At 43.8% G+C, this 11,627-nt stretch overlaps 2 protein-coding genes across 3 annotated transcripts in view; one reads left to right on the top strand and one right to left on the bottom strand.

The window, feature by feature from the left end:
- LOC112161967 (placenta-specific protein 9) overlaps nucleotides 1-3,066 on the top strand; it is a 7,752-nt gene extending 4,686 nt beyond the window's left edge. The window contains exons 2-3 of the mRNA XM_024297539.2: nucleotides 263-354; nucleotides 2,842-3,066. Coding sequence (XP_024153307.1) covers nucleotides 263-354; nucleotides 2,842-2,991 — 242 coding nt within the window. The 3' untranslated portion in view covers nucleotides 2,992-3,066. The remainder of the gene's footprint in view (nucleotides 1-262; nucleotides 355-2,841) is intronic.
- Nucleotides 3,067-3,130: 64 nt separating this feature from the next.
- Nucleotides 3,131-11,627, bottom strand: part of LOC112161680 (serine/threonine-protein kinase 32C) — an 89,601-nt gene continuing 81,104 nt past the window's right edge. For both annotated transcript variants that reach the window (XM_024297020.2, XM_024297019.2), the window contains 2 exons: nucleotides 9,471-9,538; nucleotides 3,131-9,052 (listed from right to left, as the gene is read on the bottom strand). In XM_024297020.2, coding sequence (XP_024152788.2) covers nucleotides 8,827-9,052; nucleotides 9,471-9,538 — 294 coding nt within the window. In that variant the 3' untranslated portion in view covers nucleotides 3,131-8,826. The remainder of the gene's footprint in view (nucleotides 9,053-9,470; nucleotides 9,539-11,627) is intronic.

Below are 11,627 nucleotides of genomic sequence, written 5' to 3' on the forward strand. Positions count from 1 at the left end.
GCCTCCCCCAAAACATCACCAACACCCCAACAGCTGTTTGTCAAGAGGATTCTTTCATGGGAATGTAGACTGACCCAAATCTGTCACCGCGTGTGGGAGAAACCAATGATGGGGCTGTCCTGATGTTTGCAGTGTGTGTGTTAACGTGTACATGCATGTGGGGGTGGGTGTACATATGTGTATTTCTTCGTAGGGTACATCTTTGTGTCCCCTGTCGTTCTCTGGATTGTCTAAAGCTGTTGTGATCATCTTCTTGTTTCAGGTTCGGAGTCTGACCTGCGACCTCGAGCGGTGCGTTCAAGTGTCTGTCAAGAACACACGGATCTTCACAGCCGCATGGATGCAGTGGAGAAGGTTCAACTTTTCAATTTCCCTTCATTAAGGCTTTGCAAATTTACATGGTAACACACTGGTCATATTCACAGAGCTAAAGCTTCCAGACTTTAAATCATAATGAAGTAGTTGTGTCTTCAGAGTAACACAGTCATCACAGTTGTGGAATTGTCCTAAGAAACTTCAGATGTTTCCTTTTGTTTGCTAAACCATCTAATAAAGATCTTAGTGTAGCAGAAGACCCCTCACTGCAGGATCACTGGTTCCACTTTAGGACTTTTGGGTTCTCTGATTGTTGGGAAGGATCGTCGTAGGACGAAATCACTGAGGAAAACATGGACAAACAAAAGGCAAGAAAAATCTGCCAGCAGAGTGAATCTAAAGGTTTCTGCTGCAGAATTATTTCAACCGACTAGACCAGAGGTCTTCAAGCTGCAGCTCCAGATCCACATGTGTCTCTTTTATCTCTCCATGGAGGCTCCTTGACCAAACATAAAATAAGTCATGGAGACTGCTGATCCAGACATGTCGACCATCAGAGTCAGCAGCTCCTGATAATGTCTGTCTAACCAAAACTACCTAAAGAAAACAAATAAATAAAGCCTGAAAACTAAGACTACCAAGATCCAAACTAAAATAACAAAACCCAGCAGAGTAAGACTGCTGAGGACAAAGAGGAGAAAAGAACAAAAAAAGGAAAATAAAGTAAGGATTACTTAATTAGCATTTATTTAATTTAGATTAGTTAAATGTATAAATTAATGTCTGAGGTTCACATAGATGATAAACTATGTAGGTTTTTACATCCTGTTGACCTGAAGACGTCTTGTTTGATCAACTCTACCTCCAGAATGAACAGATTTTATATGCAAAGCATAACTTTGGTAAAAAGTTTGATCTTTTATGAGTTAAAAGCACATATTATCTTATGCTGAACAACATTGGTTACTAGCTGTTCAGAGCTGCACTGAGATGATCCTGTTTGACACAGAGCGTCTTTGATTTTGAAAAGAGGTCCATAAAATACAAATAAAAAAAATCCCATTTTGAGAGATGCTGAAATCTTTTAATATTTCTGCTTTTGTTTGTGCCAAAAAAGTAGACATCATTCATATTTAATATTTCAATCAAAAGAAGGTCATTAATGCAAATCCAAATTTTTTAAAGACTAAAATAAGAGGGTGGTGCAGTGGTTAGCGCTCTTGCCTCACAGCGAGAAGGCCCCGGTTCAAATCCCGGCTGGGACCTTTCTGTGTGGAGTTTGCATGTTCTCCCCGTGCATGTGTGGGTTTTCACCGGGGACTCCGGCTTCCTCCCACTGTCCAAAAACATGCTTCATAGGTTCATTGGTGACTCCAGGGTGAACCCCGCCTTCGCCCATCAGTAGCCGGGTTAGGCTCCGGCACCCCCGCGACCTCGAAAGGGACAAAGCGGTCAGGAAAATGGATGGATGACTAAAATACGATTATGCATCTCCTTCTAGGTTTTGATCAGTAGAAAACGAGTCCAGATGGCTCTTTTACTGTTAAAGGTTGAAGACCCCTGGACTGACCCAACATGCAAATCCTGACTCCACCTGCAGGGGCGCTGTTGTACTGAAGGAAGAGTGCTCTGTGGAGAAACCAAAAGCAGGAGAGCATGCAGCTTGAAGTTTAGGTTTTGAAGCTGTTGAGTCAATGTTGCCAAATGCTAATATATTTTGAAGTAAAGAAATATAGAGAACAGAGTTCTTCCTCCAATCATTCCAGTTTGAATTCCTGTTTAAGTTCTGTTGTCGTTTGGTTCAAACCTTTGAAAGGAATTTCAAAAGCTGATTTTTGCACCAAAGAAAAGCAGACTTGAGACATTTCTGAATCACAACCATTTTAGGTTGATTTCTTCAAGCCTCTTCAATATTATAAAGAAATGGAAGAAGAAAATAATAATTATGTAGTTAGAATATTTTAGCAGTTAATGTTTAGATTCATTTACTTAAATGTATTGATTTTTTTTCTTTTGACTTGAATCCCACAAAAACACAACCAATCACTCCCAGTATTGCTTTTCTTCTCAGTTTTCACATTTATTTTTCAGATTTTATTTGTAGATTTTATTTGATCCAAATCTTGTTGAGAGAACTAGCAGCTGGGGAGGGATGAGGGTGTTTCCTGTTTTTTGTCGAACAGATTGGATGAATATGGAAGTGTTTTTGTCCCCCTGGAGGTGTAGTCCAAATGTCACAGGGTTTCTGAAGGGACTCCACTCAAAGGGCCTGGGAGAGCAGGTTGTGTAAAAGAGAAAACTCTGACAGATCTTCAACATCTGTCAGAGCTAACCTCCATGAAACCACAAAACCTTCAGCCCTGAATTAGATACAAAATGCTCCCAGACTCAGAGGAACGTCACCCTCCCCAACAGTTTTGGCCTTCTGGTTCATTCATATGACTGTATAATTGATGAGTGAAAAGTTCATTATTCATACTACAACTCAGGACTGAATAATTCACATGTGAATCATGTCTCCTGCAGAGGATGGAGGGCACAGTGGAGAACCTGGAGGCCGAGCTGGCTGCTCTTCTGGATGCCATCCATGACACACAGTGGAGCCCCCTGCTGGACAAACCAGGACAGACAGCGGTGGACATCCTGCAGGACCCAGAGCAGAGGGGCCGGTCCTGATGAATGAAGCAGGGGCAAATCTGAGTGTGTGCTTCCAAAGAAAGCTTGTCAATAAAATGAGTTTTTTTGAGCAGAGTCTTCCCTGCTGTTGTTTCCAAGAGAAAACTCAGGTACAAAAATGAGTCTCAGGCAGGAGAGGTTCTGGAAGGAGATTTATTTCTTTATCAAAGCGATTCAAGCAGCATGTTGAGGAACACATGATGAGTGGTTTCAGCTGGAAACAAGGTGTTTTACTGACTCCCTGTAAGAATCTGCAGCACAAGATGACAGGAGGCAAACGGAGGAGCAGGAGGAGGGACGTAGAGTTCAGCTTCCACCTGCAGCAGAAGGCTGCCGTTTACCTTCAACACCTACCGGCATTCAGAACATCAACACTAAAAGCGCACTGGGGGGGGGCAGCACTGTCCAGAAGGAAACACCTGAACAGAAGGTTCAGAAACTAAAGCTGAAAGAACGAGTAAAAATCACCTATTTTACACTCTAAAATCAAAGATGTTTAGTTACATCTACACTTCATGCCTATGTAGAGTGACAGGAATGACAGATAAGGCAGAGAACTCTCTCTAATGGGGGCGGGGCTTCCCTGATGTCCCAGTATTTTCCCTTTTGCTGCACAGAAAGAATGCACCTCTGGACCTCATCACGGGTCTGAGGCCTTTAACAGAGTGTTAAGACAGCCTACGGGATGCCAAGAGGGACTGTTACATCTTAAATGATCATGCTGTCCATGGAACACTGGGATTATATGGTCTGTACAACACTCCCCGTCCAGAACCGTCCTGCAGGCCCGGCCGGTTCTGGAGGTAGAACTCAAACTCGTGCATGCACACGTCAGAAGAAGGCTCGAGCTCCAGGCTGTTACTGATACGGTCCATGCAGAAAAACAGACACATGAAAAGGTTTGGCGAGCTTCATAACCTTCACGACAGCCTGTACATCTGGTGTGAGGTGTGCGGACCCAGCTACAGGTTCTGGGATTCTGCCCATTTGCTGTTCCTCTGAGAAAAGATTCATCCCACTCTTGTGCACAACAAACAGAAAAAGGAGGCAGAGGGATATGCTGCAAAACTGCTGAGTCAGCAGGACATCTACCTGCTCAGTGTGTGTTACAGGTGAGCAGCAACATCACGAGCTGCCAGGTGGCTGTCAGCACAGCAGGAAGAGTGAAAGCTCTGCAGAATGTGAGGGGAATCGGATCCTCTCTGTCAGCAGGAAAGGCCGGTTCTGGTGTCAGAGGCGTTAACGTGCAGTGTGTGCTGACATCCCTGTGAAAACGCTAACTTACAACTCTGCTTTGGACACGCTTTGGAGCCAGAGCTAAAGGAAAGGACACGAAATCTTTTCCAGCATGATGAAGAGGTACCGACCCAGCTGGAGGCTCTCCTTTTGAAGCGTCCGTACGGGTTTGTGGCAGACGATTCTGTGGAGGTCAGTGTCCATGCTCAGCAAATACTCTGGTACAGCAGATACACTGCATGTCATTTTCTGTTGCAAAGCCACAATCTTTAGGAACACAGCAGTCGCCGTCTTGGCAGGAAATGATGTCACTGAGCTGTAGACTGCGGGGCATAAAGAGAGTAAAACTACCCTGGCATTTGTTGGAAAACAGACGATTGAGGAGTGAGGACACAGATCAGTTGTTGACCACGCCCCCATCGGTCCAACATTAACTCCAACGTTAGAAAGAAAAGTCCTGAAACCAGACTCTCAGGTCATCCTGTTCTGACATGCCGGAGCCCCTAGTGGTGACTCGATGAATTACAGCGGCCCAGGCTCCAGTCCTGTTCAACCAGGTCAGGGGTGTGCAACCTGAGGCTCCGGAGCGCCTCGTTTACCCCTCCACAGGAGCTCTTTGGTTGAAGACAAATAAAATGATAGCAATTTTTAACAGTAAGGGTTGCTACATTTAATTTATTTTTAATATTTATAAATTAATTTATTTTAGTGATAATTTAGTGTTTTAATGTCTAGTGTGTGAATAAAACATGGAAAAAGGACAAAATAAAGGTAGAGTCACATAGTAGAGGTTGTGCTGGTTAAAATTATACCAAATATGCGGCAGGTAGTCTTTCAAATTGAACATTCAGAAAATTCAAATATAGAGAAAAACTTAGTTTTAGACCCAAGAGGTTAAAAATAAACGTTCTAAATGTAAAATTTTATAATATGATTACTTGCAGATAATAAGTGGCTAGCAAATACTGTAACTAGAACAAAAAAAAGCGATTAATCGTGCTAAATTTTTTCCAGATTTGCGACTAAATGGTTATTTTTTTAAATTGAAATGTCATATTTGTCTTGGGTTGTTTAACATGTCTTTATAGAAATACAATGGCTTCACTGGCATTTCCCTGTTTGGGACAGGAAGTCTTTTATTTTGAAAGAAAGTAAAAAATGACAATTCACTTTGAGAAAATGCCAGTTTATGAAATATTCAAGCCAAAAATAAATATAATTAATATTTATTATGAAAAACAACAGTGTAATGATGCAAAGTAGAGTCAATTTTTCCTAAAAGGATGAATAAAAAAGGTTTTGCGGCTCCTTTTAGGTTTTGATCGGCACCAAACAGGTCTGAATGGCTTTTACTGGAAAAGGTTGCAGACCCCTGAACCAGGTGAAGCCCATTTTGAAGAGATACCTGTAAAATCGTTGATTGAGAGTTACACAATAAGCAACAGAACACTTGAACAGCACCTATTGTGCTCTGTGGGGCAGACTGCTCCATGGCGACCTGCCAAGACTGTAGACCCTTCTTTGAGCTTTTGGGCAGAGCCTTCGATGTAAATGTTGGCGTTAATGAGGAATAACGCAGTGTCTGGATCAAAGATATCCCAGAGTTCCCCCAAAATTCTCAAGAAATAATATATTTTTGCCTAATTGTGCAGCAGTATCTTGTCTGTAGGAAAGAACTTTGTGAATTTAGTACTTTAGGATTTGGCAGAAAAAAATCCACCTGCGTCCTCCTGGACTCAGAGTGGCATCAATCTTCCTGCTGGACAGCAAAACAGGGAAGTTCCACAACATCTTGGAGGTCCACTTTAGTCCCAATGACACATTATGATTGTAGAAATGAGCACATCTTCACGTTGCACAGAAACACACACACACACATGCTCATTCACACTCACAACGTCTTTAGAAATGGTTATGCAAATGGTAGAAAAGCTTTGGCATATTTTGCCTACAAGTTGTGCCTGCACACTTGGAAAAAGAGCAGAGTGAAGGAGTACGGTGTCCCACATAAAACTGTGGCGACTCTACCTACGTGGTCTATTTACACTTCGTTAGGGTCTTAAGGTGGCATTCTGCTACATTTTCCCTGGGTTTAAGACCGAGATTAATGGCACCACCTTCCCTTTAACACCGAAGCTCCAGTAATTATGTTCTTTGATCTTTTCAACCTTTACCACAATAATTCCAGTAGACTGGTTGAAAAGTATCAGTATTTTAAAGGGTAACCAAACAGGGCAGTTGGACTCCATTCTCAGTCCAGATCTGAAAAATGCCAAAAAGGGGGTGGTGCTAGTGAAGGCGGGGTGAGTGGCAGAGGTGTGGCTTGGATCTATGATTGACAGTTAGATTAGCTTTATGTAGCTGTAACACTAGAAGGCGCCGTTCTTGCACCATTTAAAGCTTAGTTTTTAGGGATAATAAAAAGGTAAATATAGCACAACATCAATCATTTCCTAAGCTTTAATTTGAGCCATGTTTTGTGGAAATCGGTTAAGAAATGAGGAAGATAGCATGATTTGTGCGGTTGATGCCTGCATGTTTTACATTGAAACAGCTACGTTTTGTTGACGCGACTCAAAGCTTAGTTATCGCGTGTGTCAGTGTGCACGTCTCTATCTACAGCAGCGATTAGGCCAATCCAGTAACATATATCAATGGTAGAGATGCTGCTTTTGCAATGCCCTACTGCCGGCACAGCTGAGGGTGTCTGAGAGTGGTAAAACGCTGCTAACATCATAGCTAATAAAGACTAACATTTTAAACAAACAATCCTAAGTGAAATGTTCATTAAATCATTACCAGGATAAAGTTTTCTGGACAAATTCCAATTGCACTCAGCCTGTTTTACCTACTTCCAAGTCATGTGGAAAGTTATGTTAGCTAGAAGATTTTTGACAACAGAAGGCAACACAACTATGAGCCATGCTAAAGCTAACGATTGACCGTTACAGAATCAAAGAGGGGCGGGGCTTTAATACTGGTGCTGCAGAGCATGATGACGTCCAACTTAAGGGACTTACCCTAGGTTCACACTGGACGTGGAAGCGCCACAAAACGCCGCGTCCGCTCTCTCCTGCACTTCACATCAGACGCATATTTTTCCACAACGGTCGACAGGAGCCTCTGCTAGAGCTTTTTATTTGTTTTTGCCATCATGGGTAAATAATAATCTAAAATTATGACCCCATGTTTCTGCTCAGAAGAACTGCTCTCTACCTCTCTTTTGTTTTTACACCCAAACCCAGCCCCACGCCCCGCTGCGGAGTCGGCCCACTACGTTGGTCTGTGTGTGTTTATTGTGATTGTATGTTTATTTCCATCTCTACAGTCTGTTTAGATACAAAAACATGATCGCATTTGTCGATTGCTGCGTTTTATTGTGAAAAATTGGTTATATTTTGAAAATAAACCAGATTTTCTCCTGTTTCTGATGTAACTTCTTGTCAGAATTGACGCGGATCGCTTGCAGCTCGCGCACAAAATAGAGCAGACGGTGAAACGTTGTACTGCACGGTGTGAGCCTTCCGCGGAGGACCGTGGCGTTCCACGTCTGGTGTGAACCACACCATAGGTCAACAAGGGCGCTGAATGGAAGCGGCGTCGCTTCACAGCGCTTCTGCATCGTGTGAACCAGGCGTTACACCAGCTGACCAATCAGGAAATTCAACTGTAAAACCTGGTTTCAACCTGTAGGGGGAGCACACAGACCGGTTTTGACAATATTTCTAGGAATTAAACAAGTTTATTTTAAGTTGTCAAACATTTGGCATCAACCAGCACTTCTAAAGCTCAGTTGAAACAGGTCAAAAAAGTTGATTTAAGGTTTGGTTACCCTTTAAAGATTTTGTGTTTAAGCGTCACCGGTGACGCCTCAGGTGTTAAAGGGTTAATTATGCCAATATAATAATGCTAGCTCAGCTATATAGTTGGAGGAACCAACAGAGCTACAGGTGTAAATACAGCCCCAAACTGAGCTCTATGAGGGCGGGGTCCTAAACAAGCTCTTAACGGGACAAAGGCTTTTCAAGCAGCTTTAAATCGATTTCTAAGGAACGGAGACGCAGCTTTTGGCGGCCAAAGCTCTGAGATCGTTCCAGACTCTGTCCCCGAGGAGAGCGGGGGCGGAGGACGTCATGAACACCGACAGCACTACCAGACCCACATCCGGACCCGTCAACGGCTACGACAAATACTGATTATCAGGCACGACTTCAAACAGGTTCACCACATGAAACCAGCCGGGAAATGAGTCTCAGGAAGCTGCAGGCAGGGAGGGGGTCCACGAGAAAGGGGGGCCACGTCTAACCAGAATGAGGGCGCAAGTCACATGACAGAGGCAGAAGAGGGAGGGGAAGAGTCTGAGTGTTGCTCAGGATGTCATCGTGAACCCCCCCCCCCCCAACCTTATCTTTCATGGGGAGGGTTTGCATTGCATAGAGGTTATAGCTTCATGTTGGGGGGGGGTGTCAGCAAGCTGCGTTCATTCATGCCTAACCAGAGAGATGCTACAGAAGAAGGAAGGACTCGCCCCGCCTGCTGGGAGGCCCCCACCCCGCAGCGACTGTCTGAGGGCCCGCGGGGCGGGGAGGGGGCGCGGTGCTAGCAGCTGCCGGGGGACGAGCACATGGAGCCGCACATGCTCAGTTTGGAAGAGGACTCCGGCTCAAGACCGGGCTCTGGTTCTGCTTCAGGTTCTGCTTCAGGTTCCGCTTCAGGTTCCGCAGCGTCCTCGTCTGTGCCTGCAGCCTCTGCCTCGGCGTCGCCGTCTCCACTGGCGTCATCGCCCCCAGCCTCTAAGTGACCCTCCTCCTGGCGCCGTTTCAACCTCAAACAGACGCAGAAACACACGTTCAGCAACCAGCCTGTGATGACTCAGCATTTCCTCTGCTTGAACCAGAACAGCTGATGGACCTCCTGCTCCTTCATCAGAGTCCTTCGTTACAGCTGTAGGATATAATGAGCCTTTCCAAAGAGAAGGATATCAGTTACGCTGCAGTGGCAGGACCTGCTCAATAATGAATGAGGCGGAGTGCAGCGCTGAGCCCCCCAACACAGAATGATTTATAGCCTTCATGGTTCATGACATTCAGCGCCCTACAATAGACTGGGCGGCGGTGTGGTGTTGGACAAAGGCAGAGCCTGATGCTTTCACGCCGTCTGAGAGCAACCAAACCCAGAAGATGTGATGGACATGAGGATGTGGAACAGTGAGGCTTCCAGCTGCTGCTGTCGTGTCTTCTTACTTTTCTCGGTTGAAAATCATGAACTCCTGCTGCAGGGCTTCAAGGCACTCCTGGAGGTAGTCGTTCTCCTGCAGTCAAACACAACATGCGTTACACACCGACCGCCATGCTGAGCGTCAGCACCAAAGGGCAGCTGCGTGACCTCCGGGCGCCAGCGTCTTTTCCCGCCTTCCGCTCTGGTCACAGCTTGTTTGTGAGCTGGCAGGGACAGAAACAGCCGCACGTATCCCAGCAGCACTTGACGAGGAAGGCCTGATCCTTGAACCATCTCAGGAAAAATGCAGCGTCTCCTGGAGCTGCTGCTGAAGCAGGACCTCTGCCACAGCTGAGGGCTCCTCTGAGCACGAGCACGCTGCGCCAGAGAGCGCCACGTCAAGCCGATCTCGCCGCTCAGAACAGGAATCAGGAAATCCTTTTAATTAGGACATTATCACTCAGCAATAATCTCAGGATGATGCTAGAGGCCGATCAAGGTGTGCTGCTCTCATTACTGTCTAATTTGCAGATGTATTTCATTTGTGAAGCGTCAGTCTTTCTGACACGAAGCCGAGGTTCAGAGTTTTTTACTAACGTTTATAGACATGAAGAGGTGAGGAAGGGCGCTGTCAGCAGTAGAGCGGTGTGCTCAGCTCTTTTACTGCTGCAAGGCTGAATGTGACGGTCACCTGGTGGTCAATCAGAAGACCACGCCTCCATTTCAGTCAAGGTGGAGTTACTGAGGAAGCCTTCTAGTGGTCAGCTGGTGAACTGGGCTGGCTCCAGTCAGCTTTAATTAATAATGAAAAGAGGAGCTCAGTTTTTTTTTCACTATGGATCCACATGGTTTGAGAGGATCCTCTAAAGCAGGAGTGTCAAACTCAATCACACAGGGGGACAAAATCTAAAACACACAGTAGGTCACGGGACGAACAGGATAAACATTTATTGGACAATTGTCAAAACTTTAAAACTTTTAAAATGCTTTTTTTTAACATAAATATGAGTAAAAACAGAGAGGAATAATATTCTATAATAAATAAACTTAAACCTTAAATAACTTCCAATATTTTACTTTCCACAAAATATACAAAATTATAAAAGTTAGAAATAAAGTAAATGCTAAAAGACAAAAAAAAATCAAATTTCTTTACTTTTTTGTCATTTTATAAAAAATAAATAAATAAACTTATAAATATACCAAAAATATTTTGCTTTCCATCAAATACACACACACACACTATTAGTTTGTTCTTACTTTTTAATATAATGTTTGTTGCTATATGTATGTATTTTACTTGATGTATGAAAACTGATATTATTTGTATTAAATCACCATAATTCACACCTTTATTTAGAGCAGGAGATCAGAATCAACAAAACTGCTAAGAACATGAAGATTTAGAAGGAAAGAGATGATGTTTCTCATTTTTAACTTTTTTGTCAACCTTGTGGTTCAGCAGTACAATAAACAGAATAAAAAGCATAAAATCACTGCTGTTTTGGATCATTTAACTACAAAACCTGAAAATAATCCCCACAGTTTTTCCATCCTCAAAGTTCTTCAACATTTTATGTTCTAAGCATTACACATTGATGCAGATTCTGGCGAGTTCACCTACCCTGGCAACACTGGCGTTTGGCAAGGCAGTCGCAGCACAGTATGATGGGATTTGTAGTTCATTTTGTGGTGATACTCACAGACACATTGAGAGAATCAACGTTGGTGTGGGATATCATCCCCTTTGACTGGGCGGATCGGGGTGGAGGTGTGGCTTTAGTAAGTATGTTTTATTGCCTGTTTTACTCTCTTTGGCCCTTAGTTACTTTATCCTGTTATTTTTAAGTCATTCTAACTGATCTCTCAGCTTCCATTGTTATGTTTCAGATATGTTTCTCTTTTTGTTTGTGGTTCATCTTTTTTCTCTTCCTCTGTCCAGGCTGACTGTGGCTCCTCCCACCTGATCTCCGCCCTCTCCTGATCTCTGTGGAGGAGTGCACAGCTGTCTGCACTTGATTTAGCTTGCTCCCTGTTTATTTGAGGCGTCCTGTGTTCAGTGTTGGTTGGTTTTCTATGCTCTCCCTGTGTTTTTCCTTCAGCTGGTTGCTACCTAGCTTTAGCACCTCTTCCTCTGAGGTTTTTTTTGTTATTAAGTCATTAGATTTTTAAGTTGTTTCTGA

The sequence above is a fragment of the Oryzias melastigma genome, linkage group LG15 (assembly GCF_002922805.2).
Source record: "Oryzias melastigma strain HK-1 linkage group LG15, ASM292280v2, whole genome shotgun sequence".
Taxonomy (NCBI): Eukaryota; Metazoa; Chordata; class Actinopteri; order Beloniformes; family Adrianichthyidae; genus Oryzias; species Oryzias melastigma.